The 19,236-nt window shown below is 46.1% G+C and overlaps 3 protein-coding genes across 15 annotated transcripts in view; 1 reads left to right on the forward strand and 2 right to left on the reverse strand.

Moving 5' to 3' along the window:
* LOC117892342 (potassium channel subfamily T member 2) overlaps positions 1–19,236 on the reverse strand; it is an 89,907-nt gene that overhangs the window by 34,092 nt on the left and 36,579 nt on the right. For 3 of the 13 annotated variants that reach the window (XM_034798533.1, XM_034798532.1, XM_034798529.1), the window contains exon 1: positions 5,675–5,821. The exons of 5 other annotated variants lie outside the window; for them this stretch is intronic. In XM_034798533.1, the coding sequence (XP_034654424.1) occupies positions 5,675–5,770 (96 nt within the window). In that variant the 5' untranslated portion in view covers positions 5,771–5,821. Of the gene's footprint in view, positions 1–5,674; positions 5,824–19,236 lie in introns of those variants that run through there. 5 more of the 13 variants (XM_034798530.1, XM_034798524.1, XM_034798527.1 and 2 more) reach the window with 4 other exon arrangements.
* Positions 3,764–4,910, forward strand: LOC117892452. Its single transcript, XM_034798701.1, has 2 exons — positions 3,764–4,690; positions 4,752–4,910. Exons 1-2 carry the CDS (start codon positions 3,764–3,766, stop codon positions 4,908–4,910), a joined length of 1,086 nt encoding a protein of 361 aa, XP_034654592.1.
* LOC117892453 lies at positions 16,835–18,643 on the reverse strand. Its single transcript, XM_034798702.1, has one exon. The coding sequence runs from the start codon at positions 18,641–18,643 to the stop codon at positions 16,835–16,837; it is 1,809 nt and encodes a 602-aa protein (XP_034654593.1).

Here is a 19,236-nt window from a genome sequence, read left to right on the forward strand (position 1 = left end):
AAAAAGATACGAGCATGAATGTGATTTGCACAGAGAAATTTTGCAGCATGCATGAATGAACGGTTTGGGGGAATGTGGATGTGAAATTATAAACTATTAAACAAATATAGTATAGATGATGGCTGAGGCAGAAAGATTGTTGAGGTGCACATCTGAATTTAATGGTATTTAAGGGTAAATAATTCACAACAGCTCCCAGGTTGATTTTTCTGGTGCTATTTTGTAACAATTTATTCTTCCCATTTGCAGTTTCAGGTTTTTATTTTTGCAATCTTTTCAAATGTTGCTTCGTGTGGCATATCCCAGCTTTCGGGAAGCTCTCAAAGATGCCAGGCAGGCCACAGAATTTAATCTCCGCAAAACAGAAATCGAAATGTAGAAAATGGCAAAACAAAATCAAGCAAAATGGACACACGCTCGAGGGCGCAAGCAACTTCCGCAGCATCAATCAAATTTGAAGTGAAATGCCATTTCGCTCCAAAAAAAAAAAAGAAGGCGGAAAGCAAAGGAGACGGCAGTTGGCAGAGGGAAGGCGGAAGGCGGAGGGAGTGCGGTAACTGTCCAAGCAAACAGACAGCTCAAAAGCTGAAAAGTATGAAATTCTCCCTCTCCCTTTCCCTGCCGGAAATTGAAATATGAACCACATTTGGAGCTGGTTGCCCCACTTGTGCAGAGCGCTGCACAAAGTCCTCTCTGGGTGGAGCAGGAAGTGGCGGAAGCACGACTCCCAAGCAATGTGCTCTCATTACTTTGGTATTCAAATGTAACCCAGACTGAACAGAGCGCAAATTGATTGATTGATTGAGCGGCTGCAATCAACTGATTTATTTAAACACGGCCATACGAATGGGGAATTCAGTGTTCTGCTTGCCATCAGCACAAGATTTCCGCACAATTAGCAGGCGAAGCCCATCCTTAATGAGATGGGTGGCGGGAGATGCTGGAGGAGCAGCTGCCTCTGCAGTCTGTGTCAAAAGTAAATTAATCAAAATTTGCATAAATTTGTTTTGGTCTGGAGACGATGAATGTCGCGTCGTCTGCTCCAAACACTCCTCCGCCAAACACTCTAAATGATTGCCGCGCACCCGAAACTTAATTATAAATGCCATCAAAGTGTGTGGGGGGGACTGTTGAGCGTCGGGGCACGGTCTACAAATTCGACAAAGAATACTCCGCATCATCATTGGTTGGACCTGGTAGATAGTTTCGGGTTTTGGCCAGCCAATTGTAGCTTAACCGTCGGTTAGGTACAATTAGATGGGTTCCCATTCGATGTGATGTATAACACATATAATTACACAATTATTTGTTGAATAAACAGCACTAATTGAGGTTGAGTTCCCCATGTCCGTGGCCAACGCAGTTGCATGGATAATCCACTAATATGTTACATAACTCAAACACATTCCCGACAGTGACAGTCACAGAGAAAGAGAAGCAGAGCCCCAGTCCAATTTGGTTACATTCCTCCTTCTATTTGGGTTAATGATGCTGCAGACTGCCCAACCGCAGCTGCGTCCCTAACGTAATGCAATTATATTTAAATGCAAAGGAACTCCAGCGGTCTGAACTCTCAGATAATATGCGGAAAAAAACGAATTCGTTACATGGAAATGAATTAAAGATGACAAATTGCTGGGATCTCTGTCCGTCAGTTGCCGTCGCAATGGGCAACATGCTGCAGCTGTCTCTTCTCCTGGCCGGACTGATGATTGGGCAATCGGATAAGCTGGAGCCCAGGAGGAGAGTGTTGACCAGGAAAGAAAAGTGCAACCTTAAGACGACGATAAGTCGCGGGTTTACGAGATCCGTATGCCATCCACCGATTTGGGTGTGGGTCAACAGAAGAGGCAAGTGCAGAAATGGCCTCACATGCGTTCAGGGATACGCGACGCGGAAGGAATGCATTCAAAATTGTATTGAGTTTGTCGAACCAACTACGCCCAAGCCAATAGAACCAGAAACAGAGCAGACGACAGTCACAGCAGTGGAGGAAACTACCTCAGCGACACCAGATCCAAGGCTACTTGATCCAAACTATAGTTCGGTGAGAACCAGAAGACCGCGAAGAACCACAAAACTGCTTGATCCGAACTATAGTTCGGTGAGAACCAGAAGACCGCGAAGAACCACCACAGTAGCAATTTCCTGAACTATAAAATAAATATTAACACAAAAGTAGCAAATGAAGAGAAAGCTGTGAGAAATGAGCATTAAATTCAATTAATAAAATTATAATAGCATCTCTTTCCCCAGACAGTTTCCCTGTCGTAGAAATAAGAGTTTATTTTCTTTTGAGATCATTTGACATTTGGAGCGTGCAGTGCAGTTTCCTCCTAATTAAGACTATTTATGGAGCCATTTCGGGAAGAGCCGACCATAAGCCCGTGAGTTGCTTACCCAAATTAGCAAATCATTTAAGCGGCATAAAATCCTTATCCCACCAGCATCAGCTTTGCCGAACATATTTTTACGACCATTGAAAATCCTCGTAAAAAAAGGAAAAGCGAAGAACAGCCAAACAATGTGGGACTTTTGCCCAAAAGCGAACAATGCCGCTTGCAGGAAGCAGAAATAACGAAAGGAAAGCAATAATCATTAGGGCCAACAAAGGCCACTTCAGTCACGGTCTCGAGGCTTCTGTTGAGGTTCCTCCATCGGGTTGAGTGCGTTGCCAAATGCTGACCAGGCAGATCGGGGCACAACAAAAAATGTTGGGGGCGAAATGCCAAAATAAACACTTGTCGCTGGCGACGCCACTTGAAGCGGGGTTGTGGACTGGAGCTTCCAGCAGTGGTGCTGGCTGTGGGGTAAGGTATGGCCGCATTCCAACCACAAAAGAGAATATTTTCCAGCTCAGCACGCGTTTGGGCGCTGGTGCGTGCTGCTCAGGCTCTGCTCTCCTTATCCTGAGACCATTAGCCATGTGAGTAAGACGAACGGCAGACAGGATACAATCTTTTCACGGTCCTTTGGCCGTGCCATGCCTGAATTCCCCCCTCCCCACCGCCGCCAGATACGTAATAAAAATGTAGACAATTTTTACGACACTGCCCGAACAACACAAGTGGACATTCCACTTTTATTTCTTCATTAAAAAGCCGTATTGATTGCCTCCTGGGCGGAGCACGAACGACGGAACGACAGACGGACGGACAGACGGAACGGTGCGTTTGTCTGCCGAGTGGACCCTGAGGGTCCTTGTATTCATACTTTTATTATAGTTTGCCACACACAAAGGGCTTTGGCAGTGACATTATTTGATTTATCAGTATTGAAATTCATTTCGTTCGTTGCCTTTTGACATCTTTATAGGTACATGGCACACCCGTGGGGTGGCCAGGCAATATTGGTTTCGAGCTGGGAAAATATGATTGCCAGCAGCTACGAAAATTACATTTTTCTTGGCCATTTTACCAAAGTTTTTCGCCTTCAATCGTTGCCCAATCGAGCAATGGGTAACATTTAGTCGAAATATTCACTCAGCTTCGTTTTCCTTTCCGTTTCTGCTCGCATTTTAATAGAATTTCCCTGACTTTGGTGTACAGAAAGAACATATTTGATTACTTGACAGAGGCGGAAGAGCTAGTGGCTGATGATCCGACAAGTTTGCAGCAAACTAATGACTCCCAATTGCATTTTATGGTAATTTTTCTTAGCCGCTCGATTATTAATAGTTTGGCCATTAATTAGGAGCTAATTGGTCCCGTTCAGGAGGGTATAAATATGCACGGGAGAGAGCTCCTGTTTAGCAGTCGCCACAATGCAACTGAACAAGTCGAGTTTCTACAGTTGGCTAAGCAAATTCCTGGTCCTCAATGGCCTGCACACCTTCTACTACAGCTGCAAGCGGCAGAGCTTGGTGGACTCAAGGATGCTGCGAGTCTACTGCCTGATCCACCATTGTCTTTGTGTGGTGGCCGGAGTGCGAATGCTGTACATTTCGCGCGACAATCCACGGGTCTGTGTCTCCACGCTGACAATGGGCGGCACAACTGTGTGCATCATGGTCACTTGCTGGCAGGGCAGAGACGGCGTGAGGAAGGTCTTCAAGGAGCTACTCTATCTGGACAGGAAGTACTTCAAGGGACAGCCAAGTGGCTGCCCGCTGCAAGCCCGATACTACCTGAAGATGGTGCTCGTGGTCATAACTCTGTTGCGGATTCACTTCTTTTATCCCATCTACATGAAAAGGATGCTCTCCTCGCTGTTCGTGCTGAATGTGGCCTCGTACTGGCTGCTCTACAACATGCTGCTGGCCGCCGTTCTGGAGTTTTACAGCGTCATGTGGCAGGTGTGCCGCAGCTACAAGCTGATCAACGACAACATGGCGCAGCTGCTGGCCAGGTCAAGGGTGAGGAACAGAGCTGGCCGGATGAGGCGTTGGCTGCATCTCTACTCAAAGATGCTCAGCCTCACCCGGCAAGTGAGTCGCGAGTACGAGTACTGTGGTGTCTGTGTGCTGGCCTGCAAGAGCTGGTTCCAGATCACCTTCGGCTACGAGATATTCGTAATGCTGACCGCCCCAAGGTCCCTCGACTTGGGCCTATCCCTGCGGATCTTTGTCATACTCAGCTATCTGCTGGACGCCCTAAATCTCTACTTTGGCACGGACATTGCCGAACTCTTTACACAGCTGCGAGAGGATTCGTTGCGTTTAATGCGGGAGACCACACAAATGGATCGCTTGGTGAATATACAATGGAAATATATGTGAAAGATATTCTATTCCATTTGATTCGGCATTTCAGCTTTCCGTATTCACGCTGGAGCTGGCGCTGCATCCCAAGCGCATTGAATTTCTGAATGTCTTTGCCTTTGACCGAAAGCTGACTCTGACCCTCATGGCCAAGTCGCTGCTGTACACAATCTGCTGGCTGCAGGGCGACTACATGACGCTGAAACGTTGAGCAGAAGCAGCACCGAACCTCGTCCAAGTGTCATCAAAGTTCGTACCAAATAAAGTCCTTTCTTTCAGTCAGTTTCTTATGAGCGGGAGCGAGAGGAGCGAGCATGCACAGCTTCAACAAATACAAATCTTTTTATATAAATATATAATGGTAGAATCAACAATGTATCTAAAAAACCCCAAGACCAAGAGCAGGAGCTGTGTGTGTGTGTGTGTGTGTGCAGGATGATGATGAGTCTGATGATTGGATTGTGTGCGGTTCATGCTGCAACAACACCAAAGCAAGCGCCACAATACGGGTCGACCTAAATGATACCCAGTGGAGAGTCTCAGTCTAAACTTCTACATTTAAATCCCTCTTTTCAGTTGCTCTTTTGAAACCCCACCTGGCTTCTTCCCCGCTCCGAGTCTGATCTGCAGTTTCGCTGTGACTTGTTCTTGTTTAAGGTGCGACCCCATGATTTCAGGGTATCATTAGAAGCCATTCAACTGCGACTACAATAGATTCCCAGCAGCCGCAATATGTGCGACTGTGTGTGTGTGTGTGTCTGTGTCTGGGTTTCTGTTTGTTCTCTGTACGTGTTGCAAAGGATTGACATTTTAATTCGATTTGCCATTGAAAGAGATGAGAGCCACTCCGGGGACCCCACCCCGTCCGTTTTGTTGTATGAAATTTGTGCAGCAAATAAAAATGAAAACCACAAATGGAGGGATGGGCATAAGGTGCATGGGAAGAACTCAAAGCATAAATCAAATAAAACTTACTTGTGGAAACCAATTAGCAAACTTGCCGCCTAAACGTTGGCTGTGGCTGTGGCTGATGCTGCACTTATTGTTGGTGTCGCTGCTGCTAAAGCTCATGGTGCAGACTCCGGTGCAGGCAGACAGCAAAGGGGAGATAGTACTCAGGAATACACACACACACACACACGGACAGACAGAGACAACATAAATGCATTTGCTACACACAACACACACACATCCACATGAAAAGCTCCCAGAAAAGATTTGCTCGTGTTGCGGTTTTCAGTTTTGTGACGATTTGTTTTGGTTTGTTTACCTGAGTTGGTTTTGTTTTCAAGTTATCTAAATACTGCCTCGGTGATTATTATTGTTGCAGTCTCGCCACGTCTTCGGGTTTATTTATAGAGGGGAGTAGCGATTTTGGGATTAAAGTTCGATTAGTTCTACGGCACAGTCTACAGTTTACACTTTACACACAAAAATTGACGGCAAGAGACAGTCAGGAGTTCCATCTGCTGTGCTCTTTCCTCTGGTCCTAGTTGTCTAATTTAAAGCTTTTACCAATTTGCGTTCCATTCTGGTCATATTTACACTTATAAAATAGGCTAATTATAAATACATTCTTAGACTAAATGGTCATAGATATGGGCCACTGTTTAGGTTTGCGTTTGCGTTTGCGTTTCTTGGTCTTTGTTTCGTTTCCTTTTTTTTGAACAAAAAGTCTCACATGATGCTAGAAAAGGCTTAGAATTTGTGTGTTTAGCTTTTGGTCCGCTCAGTTGTTATATTTTACGTTTAGTTGATTATTAAATTTAGTTGGTCAGTTTCGGTTTAGTTGAATATATATTTATGTACACATAAAGCTGTTTTATTGGACTCTTGTTGATATTTATTGTTGATTTTTCTCGTTGCACTGCTGCTGCTGCTGCTGCTGTGCTGCTGCTGGTTGTCGTCCTGCTGGAAAAAGAGAAATTGATGTTTGGGGAAAACTACGGGCATTGCCACTCCGACATCGACTCAAGTGTGTCCTGTCGCTGTCGCCCGACGACTGCCTCCCCAGGGAGAGGACCTAGCATTTGCCTGCCAAATGAAATTATGACCAAGATATTTTTGCAATAATAAAATGAAAGACAGAAGAGTGCTCGGTCTCGGTCTGGGACACCCGTTGAGAGCCGAGACAGCAGCAGCCTCAGAAAGATGTATCCCAAGTTCAAATGGTACGTGCCAGGCTGAAATTTTGCCATCTTTTGTGCCACTTAGTTGTTGCAATTTGAACCCCACCCCCCACAGAATGGCACAAAAAGTATTTAATTAAATTATACAATTTTAGCCGCAAGCGGTTAAGTCCACTCAGCTGGCGGCTGACAAAGTGTCAAGATACCGAATGTATCTAGGTATTGGGTGGGTATTCTAATACCGCTTAACAATTCCATTTGACCAGAGCCAGGCGACCTGGAATCCGGTAGCTCTGGCTAATTTTAGACCTTGCATCCACACAATAAAATCAATAATGAAAAGCGACACACAACACACAGCAAATGGCCAGCAAATGATGGGACTCGCTTGTCATAGGAATGGATGGCTGGGATCACGATACCGTGGGCACAAAGGCAACGAAATTTCGTTGATTATTAGTTTTCGGAGGCGACAGGCAGTGGCAGTTGCATTTCCAGTTGCAACTGACAATACGCGACACACACACACACGCAGCATGAGCTTTTTCGCCATCCTTTCTTTGTTCCACTTTCAAAATTGAATTTATGGCCAACTCACACACATTCCCACACAACCGAAACAGCTGGTGCCTTGACAGTTTACACTCTCCGCACACGAGCAACTTTTCGACTGGGACAACAACCCCCCTACCCCACTCCCACCACAGGAAAAACCCCCAAACCCAACCCAACCCATTTCCTATCCCGTCGAGAGAGACTCTCCCGCCCCACAAGCTCTGGGCGGGCGTATGGGTTTATCTTGGGGCTTATTGCTCACCCGAATAGATAGCCAGCTACGATTTTTTATGCCAAAAGTTCAAAGCAATTTTTAAAGATCAAAATGCCAAACAGAGACACAGCGCACAGGAGGCAAGGAGTCGAAGCCGCAAGGGACTCCTCCACACCGGCACCACAGCGAGCGCCCAGAGAAGTCCAAGCCACAGAGAAATCATTTCGTTTCAATTTATTTTTCGATTTCCCATTGTTTTCCATTTGTACAAAAGTTACAGCCAGGCACATGTTAGTTGCTGCCTTGCTCCCAAAAACAGAAATCGAAATCGACTCTGCTCTGTGCTGTGCTGGCTGGAATTTTCACACCTCACCCAAATGCAGCCACAAATTGTTAATTTTCCAAGAGGACACAGAATTATTATTATTCTCCCAAATGACTGTCTATCTGTTTGTGTGTGTGTGTGTCTGGCTTTCTTTTCAGGCTCCGAGTAATTACAGTCTTCATTCAGACTCCTCCCACAGTTCCCTGATTGCGGCTGTATTTTTACTTTCTTTTCTTTTGAAAGTGGCTTATGAATAAGTGGCAAGGAAAATGCCAATGAAGCACGGCTAATTGGATTAAGTGAGTGCCGAAAGTTTCAGTCTCGAGACACAGATCAAAGCAGGCTAAATATATACATATCAATAATGATTGAATAATAGGAATGTGCGCTTCAAGGGGGACTTATTCGTTGGGCGTACCCATGTACATATGCTCCATTAGTTATGGGCAGGAAAACAAAACACCAACCATGAGTTGAGTGCTTTAAATTTGCATAAATCAGCAAATGCTTTGGCCTGTGGCTGCTGCCCCATAAAAACGAAATAAATTCTGGGCCCCTAAAAAAACACACAGAAAAACCCAAAGACAAACTCATTAATCACACGAAGGAGGAAGCAGGACAGACTTGGGCTACTCTAATAAGAGATGGTTGGGCATGCAATTATTCAGCACAGAAAATCAACTGAAGATGCCACATCAACATTTTGGGAGTCGCTGCTTTGGGGGGCACTTACATATGAAAAATCTAACTAAAATGAAAACTATGCTGAGCCCCCGGCTCGAGGGCAGTTTTCACAGGAAATTTATGTTTTCAGGTCTCAGGTCTCAGCGCTGAGCCAGCCAAAGGAAATGGCAACAGAAACGTGAAAGGAAAAATGGCGCCCACTTACTTTAATTGCTGGCACGTTGCTCGGGTCTGTGTCCGAATACACAAAGGAGCGGGACCCAAACCACAGTGCTGAGGAGCGGCTCATGTAATTAAAGCAACGCCGCATCCACTGCAACAATGCGACTGTGCTGTGCTGTGGGTGTTAACTTGGTCAACTGCTGCTGCCTCTGTGCCACCCACCACTTCTGTGCGTTGGCATTTCACGGCGCGCTCTCTTGCGAAATTTTTGGTACTTAATTGGGCGCATTAACTGACAGACCGAAACCGCAAGAGTTCTCTATTGATTGCTGGTTGGTTGGACGGGTTTTCACACAATTACTTTCCCTTTCTCTCCCTACATTCTCCGTGTCATAATTGGCACTAGCACGAACGGGCCATTTAGCTTCAGTTTCGTTTAGTTTTAGGTACTTTTATGAGAGTTTTTTACCGCACCACAGCGCACCGCATCGGACAGGGTATGCTAAATGGAAAGCTTATGAATGTTTAAATAACTTTCAATTGCGAGAAAAGTTTTCAATTTCGTTATAACTTTTACCATTTGCCCCAGTCTCCAGCCCCAATCCCAGTGCCAGTCCCAGCGCCATGTAAATGCATTAACAAACTTTAATTAGTATGAAGCCAACACTCCCATTTACGTGTATCGATTGTATTCGGCTTTGCCTTTGCAAAGTTTTCCCTGTAATGGACCCTTTAGCAAAATGTTTCGACACTTTCCTTGCGTAAAGGGGCAACGTGGCGCATTTGCAGCAATGTTTTACATGATAAATGAGCGAGCGCTTGGGGACTTGCTTGCTTACGAAATATCTCAGAAAGTCTAAATTAAATTTAATTATATTTCGGCACAATTGTTGAGGACTTCTTGCTAAAAGCCAGTAAACTATAACAAATAGTTACCCTGGCTTTAGCTCTACATTTTCGCAGCTGTAGCCAGGGACATGTTTGGTTCCGGTTTCCAGTTTGACAGATTTGACAGGAACATTCGCCAGAGATATACAATTACAGCCAGGGTGGGTAACCCTAATACATATGTAATCTACGCATCCCGCACACTTTGCATGCGTTTGTCAAATGCAATCGAAACAAGTCGAAACGGAACCCGGGCAGCGGTGTGTGCAGTAAATTCGAGACTCTCGTGGAATATCTAACGCAACGAAACAGAATGAAGCGGAATCCCAGCAGTGACAGGAAACACTGACAGTGGCTGCCTGTGCTTCGGCGATTAGCAGACAAGAGATGGTGCCAGAGCTGAGTGCGACTTATCCCTAGCAGAAGAGCAGGGATGGGGGGTGTGGGGATGCGCATAAAAATGCAGTGCAGCGCCTGGCAACGGTAAAAATGTGTCACTGAGAGCAAGCGGATAAGGGCGCTCTCTCTCCCTCTCTCTCTCTCTCTCTCTCTGTGTGTGAAGAGCTTGGGGGGAGAACGAACTCGTTGGGCAAACGCAAAATGACTTTAAATGGAAACATCCCTTTGTGTCTGTGTGTGTGTCTTCTCCTTTCCGCATCGCGCTACGTGCCACTTGCCACTTGAATGTCACTCCTTTGGGGCCAAATGAAGTTATGCAGTCTTTTTTTTCATTGATTTCCTTGTGCTTGTGCTTGCGCCAATAAAGAGGATGCAAGGGACCGGCACGCGGTGCCACGGAGTTCCGACTGCGCTCCTTCAACGCCTGAGAGACCGACCTGTTCTTGACTGCAAGGTAGGCGATGCTGCTACTAGGTGTACTTACACAAATTAAACGTGTCAAGATGGGGCTCCACTCGACACTGGCAAAACACTTAAGCGGCAGAAATGTGTGGCTGCCTGGTTGCCTGGCTGCGCTGCTGCACTCCACTTGAGCGACTTGATGCTCTCGACATGCAACGCAAATGAGTTGGCTAATGTGGCCAGCAGAGAGAAAGAGAGAGAGCGAGATGTGAGGTGGAAATGTGGCCCAGAGCCGCGTAAAACTTTGACAAAGGCCAGAGCAGCGTGGCTGTGACAGGCGGGTTGTGGATTTTATGGCTGATTTGGTCGCACTGGCACTGCATTTGCCACACATCAGCAGACGGAGTGCGTTTGGCGACATTACTCATACGCCCCATAAACAATTTAGGGCCAACCCAAGCACACATTAAAGCCCAGCCCAGCCCTGCCCCAACCCAAACCCAAACGCAACCCAGTCCTACCCCACTGGGGGCAGCTCATTAAATATTGAACACAAATTTATGACCAGCTGGAAAATGCCAGCTACCAGTTTCCATTTCAAACTGTACAGCTCGAGGATCGCAATTTGAATGTTGTCCTGCGAGTGCGTTGAGCGTTTCTGCTCTTCCCTCGAGGATAACGCGGCGGGAAATATGCGCTGCCATTTCTCATTAATAATACGAAAATTTGAATTTTCTGGAATGCATAAGAAAACATCCGCAGGCGAACTCTTGTACCGGATTGCAAAGATACAAAGTGCCTTCAAGGAAAAAGAAACGCTGAAGATTCAATCAACGACAAATCTGGTTTTCCCTTAGGTTAGAGTGAGTTTCCCTCCCTCGCTCCGTTCGTAATAAATTCACTTATTTTAGTCAGTTCTCTGGCACTCACTGGCCGAGCTTCCTTTTTGGCTCAATGCATGGATATAAAATGGAACACAATTAATATTCATTTCAGCTCGCCTCGGCCGCCGCAGTTGATTTAATGTAAAAGTTTTGCTGCACGTCAATTCGCATCAGATCGGTGCGATGTGGACCACTAATTGTCACTTAAAAGCTTTCACATGCTCTCCGCCCACTCTTTTATATTATTTATCTTTCTTTTTCACTCAATTATCCGGCTGTCAGTTATCATTAGATAGTAAGAGCCACAATCGAAAAGACAGACAGAGAGAGAGAGCAATGAACGGATAAATACTGCAAAATGTATGGCATAGTTTTTGGATTAAAGTAATCTTTACAGGTGAAAAAAGAGTGGAAAGTAACACACAGGAAACAGATAAGCAGAGAAACTTTGATGCAGATAAATTATAAATTAGATTCTACATATTTTCTAAAGGAAATTCAGTGCCAAAAATCACTTAATAAATATTATTTTGCAGGCATTGGAACATTCATTGTACCTGTGGCAGCCCCAGCAGCCATTTCCATATTCAAAAACAAGTTAAACCTCTCTCAGGGCCCCAGTGCTCTGCATAATTATATGTATCTCATAATTTACCCTTATGCTGCTGCAGCTTGAAGCCAAAAACTATTTAATTAACTATTCAGAAATGGGGGGAAAATAAATGTACACTTTCGACAGCTCTGTGCCAGCTGTGGCCGAGCAGAGGGAGAACTCGGTCGGACCGTGGGCCCGGCCCAGCTGGCCACAAAATGCTCTTTGCTTGTAAATTATAATTGTTATTAATTTCTGCCAATTTGCATGGGGACGCAGCGATGATGATGATGATGATGATCAATGAGCCGGCCCCTGCCCCTTGCTGGCCCCTCCACTCGTCTTGATTAAAAACTTTCCGAGCGACAAAATCGATGATGGAATTATGTAAACAATCAATTTGCGCCAGCTAGGCGGCAATGAATGAATATCGCCCAGTCGCTGGGCAAACACAACCTTTCAGGCCCTTGTACCCGGAACACACTCGGATAATGAAAGTTCTCCCCACCGCCATCCCCTTGGTGTACAGTACGTGTACACTTACAAGCAAAACAAGCATTTGCCTATTGTCGTTGTTGGGCAGGGTCTGGAGAAAGGTAATTCATTTGGTCGGTTGGGCTGTCCCGCTGTGCTATTCCTGCTAATAAAACATGCCCCACGCACTGCGAAAAGTGTGGCGAATGTGCCGTGAAACTCTTGAAGCATACTCCTTGAACGATTTCTTCGAGTGTACATTTCTCCGGGTGCTGTTTGAACAGCAGCCTGTTGCTGTTAATACAATAGGAATGGCAAACTCATCGCACTTTGGGCGGTCACAAAAATATTGCCGGGTCTTGACCTCGCCCCCCCCCTGGTTCGACACTCACCCTCAGCGGCCATTGTCAACAATCATTATGTGGCACACGAAAGTTTCTGCTCGTCTAAATATAAAACTTGCCACAAGCACGTGGAAAACAAATAAAGAATGAACAGAACAGAACAGGCAACAAAAAAAAACTAGTTTCAGAATATTGCAGGAAAATTCCATTTAAATAAAATATGAGCAGCAAGAGAAGAGAAACTCTAAGAAAATGAACGGAATTTAAAGTACAGAAATCGACCCGGTCCCTGTGAGTTATTGAAAGTATCTTAAGCACAAAATACGCTCTGAGATAAATACAATCGTAGAGAAAATCTGAAATTAAACACAGCTGAGTAGAGCGCCCCTCTGATCATGTGGAAAAACGTTTCGTTTCTCTGCATAATTGCTCTGCGACTCGGCGAAAATTGGATTTAAACAATTAAAAAGCACCTTCCCTCTTGGCTAAGATTCGTGCGAAATGCGACAGGCTGAGCCGGTGGCAGGGCCTAATTATTCAAGCATAAATTACAAAAATAAATTGTTGACACGAACCTAGCAAGCCGCCAGCCTCTGGCCCTGTGTCTTTCCATGTCAACATATTGCTCTAAGCATTTAAGCCAAATTTAGGTGGTACAAGGCTGCGCTCTGCCTGGCTTGTGTAAATAAATTAAGCGGCTTAAGAATGCATATGCTGTGTCGCCTGGGGACTTGCCGTTTCTTGGCTTCTTGTTTGCTGTTTGTCGCGCTTTTTGTAATTAAAACACTTGACGAGAATTTAAAGCGCCTTCGCCCCGTGTGTGTGCGAATGCTGCCTAATGGAGCCATTTGCCGTGTTAGCACAAGAGCACATCAGGAATGTTCCAATCACGATAAGGTTGCTGCACGGAATGAATCTCTCATAATTTGAAAAAACTGCCAGACAGCCACTTGAAAATATTTATCCTCATTTCCATTATATGTTTTTTATATTTTTGCCACCGCTCTTTGCCCTCTTCTCGCTCGCTCTTGACAGGAGGGAGGGGAGCCGACCTCACCGTGCTGCTTAAATTATGCAGTTGCTGGCGATGCGCATATCGATGGCATTTTTAATTGAACTCCGACGCGCCAATACCACAGCCAGAGCCCAGGTCCGAGCCCGAAAAAGGGGAATGCGGTTACTCAGAAGCTCGCAAAATGGTTGAAATTTAATTAAATCAATGTGTTGATTTAATTGAAGTGCAATGGCAGTGGCAGTGGCAGTGAGAGTGACAGTAGCCATCTTAATACGCTTCGGCAGGCAATGCAATTAAATTCCATGTAAATTCGACTTACACAAAAGCCACCGCAGCAGCCACAGCCCATACGCATTTTATATATTCTGCCATATATATTTTAGAGAGTTCTATGGGTTTCTCTTCTCAGACTTGTAAAATATTTAGAGGGTCTTGCCACTCAGAAAGTCTCAAAGAGAACAGAAGTACAACAGAATAAAGTGTGTAAAGGTTAAAAAGCGAACAATTCCTGTGTCGTGTACGCATGGCAATGACATCATTCAAATACAATTCTAGCAGAGCCAGAATCTACGTGACACACAAATGCAAAAGTCCCTTTCTGGCAGCAGTTCGGAGAAGTTTTTGCAGGTTCTGTCGTATCATCTGATGCAACGTTTTGTTCTTGCTCTTGCACCACATAAAAGGGATTGTCAGGCCGTGCAATTGTAAAATATGAACAAGCTACACGATGACAGCCCGTCCATCGCTCCATTTCCTTTCACCCACCCCCCCTTGTGCCAACATCTGTTGCAATGTGTCAAAATACTGTTAGTTTGTCTGTCTGTTTATTTGCAATAGGAAAATAGAATCGAGCCTGACAGTCGCTGGATAGTCCATCAGAAGGCTATCCTTCCCTTCCCTTCCCTGCCCTTCCCTTCCCGCCCAGCCAGTCTTCTGTTGTTGCCATGCACTTTGCCTGGGCCTGGTCCTGCCCTAAGCCGTCTCCTCGTACCCTTTTGCCATGGAGTGCTGTCAGCTGTAAATTTACGATTTTCGAGTGGGCTAGTGGCCAGCGGGAGGGTGGATAGGGAGCATAATAAAATCTTGATATATCCTTAAGCTCGCTTTTGTAGCCAGTTTTCAATTGCATTTTCCCCAGCTGATAATTGATGCAATTTTTTCCCTCGCTTGACTCTTTAAGCTCTATTTTTTTTCTCCCACTCTCTTTCTCCCTCTCTTCTTTGGGTTTTATTTGATTTCAGTTGCAGTGTCCTGTTGCCTTTTCTACTTAATATCCTAGTGCTGTGGCGTACAGCGTCTGGGCGGAGCAGCCAGTGGCTGTGTGGCAGGCAAATATTTGAACTTCAAGTGAAGTTTTTCCTGGCACGCCGGAGGCAGAACAGTGGCTGCCATGGGGCCGTGGGGCTCTTTGCATTTCACACTCTTTCTGTGCCCGGTGGCAGCATGCTCTTGGCCAGTCGAGTCTATTTAAGTCTGCATCACAGTTGAAGCATACAGAATTTCTGCATCAAATTAGTTTTTGGTCGGCTTGCTGCCCAGCTCAGGTCAAGTGGCACACACCGAACCTTTTGCTGTTGCGGCATATTCTGACAGACAAATTGACCAAAAGCGAATGTGCATCCAAATGGGATGTGCATTAAATTTAATGCTCAGCAATTTATATTTCGTTGTTGCAATTTCCGTTAAACAGAAACAGGTTGAATGTCAGCCATTGTTAGTGTAAAATTAATGAATAATCAGAAGATATCGGGAATACATTTCTTGGCCTTAATGTACAGATTGTTTCTATGTTTCTATCTAATGATTATCGTGTGGTTTGTTTTGCCGTAACACTCATTTAACAGGCACATTTCCACACTCCTTTGGCTGGGGATTGACATGCGAGTCGGCCATTTCGTGTGGGCTTCTCTTCCCCTGGGAGATCATTCTACACAGCACGCAATCAAAATCACACAAACACACGCACTCGGCACACACACAACACACAACACACACACACACCATGTCAATCAGCAAATAACAATCTGACAAATGCAAACAGCAAAAATGCAAATTGTATGCCACATAAAAAAAATGTACAAAAAAGGGAGAAAGTGGGTGCCGCCGTCCATAGTTATATGAGAACAAAATTGTTTCTTTCTTTTGCTGCCCTCGGTAACAATTTAAATTTTAATTAAATGATAAAGCAGGCAGGAGCCTCCATGAAACGTAACCTTTCTGGCGAGGTATTCTGTTCCTCTACTCGTTAAGTCGCCGTCGCCGTTGCCTTTGCCGCAATCCTGAGGCATGAAGTAAGCTGAGAACTTAAACCCCATCCTGTTGGGTAGTGGGGGGGAAACAGACACACGTCACGTGTGCCATGTGTGCCCCGTCCCCGTCCCAGTCTGTGTGTTCGATGGTGTTTGCCGCCTCGTATTTCCATCCCAATTTTCGTGTACTGACGTCAGTCGATTGATTGTTGGAGTGTTCGACGACTGTCCCCCGGCGACTGTCCACGTTATCCCTAATTGCATTTAACCGACTGCCGCAGGACCCGGCCCGGCTCATCAATATCATCAATACACATTTATTATGCGATAATTAATTGTCGCACACCCAAAATCCCGAAAAAGAAATAGAACCGAATTGCGGTCAAGGTTGGCTGGCATGAGGAAGGACTCTCCCCATATGCTCTCCTTATGCTTTGTTCCCACATGTGCCCGAGTCAGAGTTTCAGAAGTTCTTGGCTGTGGCGCCGCCTCCCCACATTGCCGTCAGAAATGCCTGGGATATCGTCACATATGTCATTTGATTCTCGTTTCTGGCAGAGTCTTTTATTGTCCTTGATGGGAAAGTAGATAAAAGTGAAAGGAGAGGAATGGTTCAGACTTCAGACCGCCTTGAACTTCATTTGTGTGAGCATTTATTCAAGCAATTATGAAACACATAAATATTGTATGCAGAAACGTGGAAGTAGATAGATAGAAGCGTATAATGGGGCCATTACGAGTAGACATTACGAATATCAAGTGTGCGGTAAAGACTTTCGCTTGAGTGGAGTGTTGAGCGTTGAGCGAGTTCAATTTTCCTTAATTTCTGCCACCGATTCGAGCCCTTCTTCGACCCACTACCAACTCGGCAATGAAAACGCAAACTGCCAGAAGACAGCCCACACCGTGCATGGTCCACACTGTTTTGTAATCTTGTGGAGTTATGGGACTCGCTGCGATCGGCTGTGGCAAAGAGCGTTGCGGGGTAACGCCCGAATAGATCATATCGTGAACCGCTTGACTGTACCAGTGGGCCATGAGGCCGACAGACCATGCCCAGTCCACAAATTGTGCCACTGCCAGGCCATAGACCGAGTTCTGCAGGAGGACAATGCAGGACGGAATGTCTCTGATGAGATCCAGGTGGGGGGACTTGCACAGGGCCTTGCGGCTGGAGTGTTGCTGCACAGACCACAAGGGATCGTGGGAGTAGGCGTATACCTGATAGGCGTAGCTGGTGTTCAGACTAGTGATCAGATCCGTTTGATCTTTACCCAGCATGAGCTGGACATTGGGCAGCTGGCTGCTCACGAAATCGGGATCCACTTTCTTGGTGATCACGCTGAGACTCATTTTGTTGAAGACAACGGTCAGGTTGCTGTCGCGCAGCTCCTTGATCGTGCGAATGTGTCGGTAGTGGGGAGACATGGTCAGCAGAGTGCTCATATGGGCACCAAACAATGTCGTCACCAGGAAGCCGGCGTAAGACATAAACGCGATGAGCTGCCCCAAAGCGGTGGAAGTCCGATGCCTCAATGGGAGCTCTCCGGCCATACCCAGAATACTTCGCAGGACCCGAAGATTGAGTAGCAGATTTATGCATCTGAATCTGCGACGCCTGTGGGCCCAGTGGTTGTAGATTGCTCCCAGCAGGCTCTCCGCCACTGTAAAGCAGATGTAGTTCACCAGCATACAAGGAACCATTTGCGGGACACAAACGGAATTGAATAAGTCCCCCAGCCTCAGCTCCTGCCCGCAGGGAACTACTATCGTGATGGTTATTAATCCGACTAAGGCATTAATCCGACTCTGATTGGGACCCCTCAAGTTGGCAAAATGGGCAGTCATAGGCAGATCCAGATCCCCTGCAATCGTCTCGTTCAGCTCCATACTCCAATCCATTTTGGCCTTACCAGCCGAATCCTGTAGCAGTACCAGGCTTATGTTGCGCTTCTCTGCGAAGGTCCTCATCAGGCTGTACACGTAGCCACTGCTCTTCTCGCCACCGGTGAGAGGATCCTTCCAGTAGAAGCTTTGCGGTGGCTTAAGGGAGACTTGTGTCTTGGCCTCCCTGCCCTGAAAGTTGAGCCACGGACAGGGAAAGATACCATTTGGATTCCTTTGAATTTGAATCGATTGAAAGTGCGCACGAGGAAATGGCTGCAAGCGATGGGCGCTGGTAGTTCCTTCCAGTACCAGAAGATTGAGGAAACTGTGCTCAGTCGCCTGCTGACAGATCGTGGCAAGCAACTGCTCCGACAGTGGGACACGCAGCCAAATCACAATCCTTGTCTCTCGCATGTGATTGAAGCACTCGGCCAGGGCATCCAGTAGCACAGTATCCTCGTAGGCGTCCATGTACACCAGGGCCAGGGCCGGTCTCATGTACCTGGTCGAAATCTCAACTCGTTGGCCTTTGTCGAGCCGAAGCGTGGGCCAGGCGAGCGGATAGAATGGCTGCAGTGGGTCCGGGGCCGAATGTCTCTGGTGACGCTGCATCACGAGTAGTGTGGAAATGTGCATTTCCTTGTGCACCGACTCAAGGGTGTCATGTAGAAATTGAAGCTGGTCGACAGAGGCTACAGTTGCACTGAGGAGCAGCCCAAGCATGGCTGGAATTCCCCGCATGATGAACCACCCAACTTCGCTGACTTTTGGAACTTAACTGCGAACTCAACTCTGTGCAGACATTAGCGTGGCTCCTGGGAAATATCTTTTTGAGATCTCCGCCGCGTGTAATTCCATTTTAAATCTCATTTTAATCTAAAGTGCTTTCAAACCCCGCAATTAAAGTTCCAGCTCTAAGCGAAAATTACGTATACGCACTCTGTTGACTCGCTCGCAGCCACAGCCGCAGCCGCAGCCGCGAACTGCGTTTGGTTATTAAAATTAGCATGAATATTAAATTCGAGTTACTTTCCGTGCGGCACAATTTCGGTCTTTTGCTGTATATTTAATTAAAGGCTGAGGCACACAGCTCCTCCCTCCCTGGTGCCTCCTGAATCAGCGATGAAAGGCGGAAACTTTCATACACATGTTTATGTCCTGCCATGCAGTTAGTGCTGTGGCTCTTCCCCTCTACTCTCGGTTACTTTTCCCCATAAAACTCACTCGAGTTGAAGCCCCCACTCAACGACATAATTTACAAAGCGCTTTGGCAGCTGTCTACCTCTGTCTCATGTCTCCTGCCTGCCTGCCTGCCTGCTTACCAACACTTCCGG

This window comes from Drosophila subobscura, chromosome E (genome assembly GCF_008121235.1).
Source record: "Drosophila subobscura isolate 14011-0131.10 chromosome E, UCBerk_Dsub_1.0, whole genome shotgun sequence".
Classification (NCBI taxonomy): Eukaryota; Metazoa; Arthropoda; class Insecta; order Diptera; family Drosophilidae; genus Drosophila; species Drosophila subobscura.

Bases quoted from the DNA above. Each gene is read 5' to 3' on its own strand.
- LOC117892452 (XM_034798701.1), top strand. From the start codon at position 3,764: ATGCAACTGAACAAGTCGAGTTTCTACAGTTGGCTAAGCAAATTCCTG. The intron at 4,691-4,751 runs GTGAATATACAA...TCGGCATTTCAG, and splicing joins CCACACAAATGGATCGCTTG to CTTTCCGTATTCACGCTGGA.
- LOC117892453 (XM_034798702.1), bottom strand. From the start codon at position 18,643: ATGCGGGGAATTCCAGCCATGCTTGGGCTGCTCCTCAGTGCAACTGTA.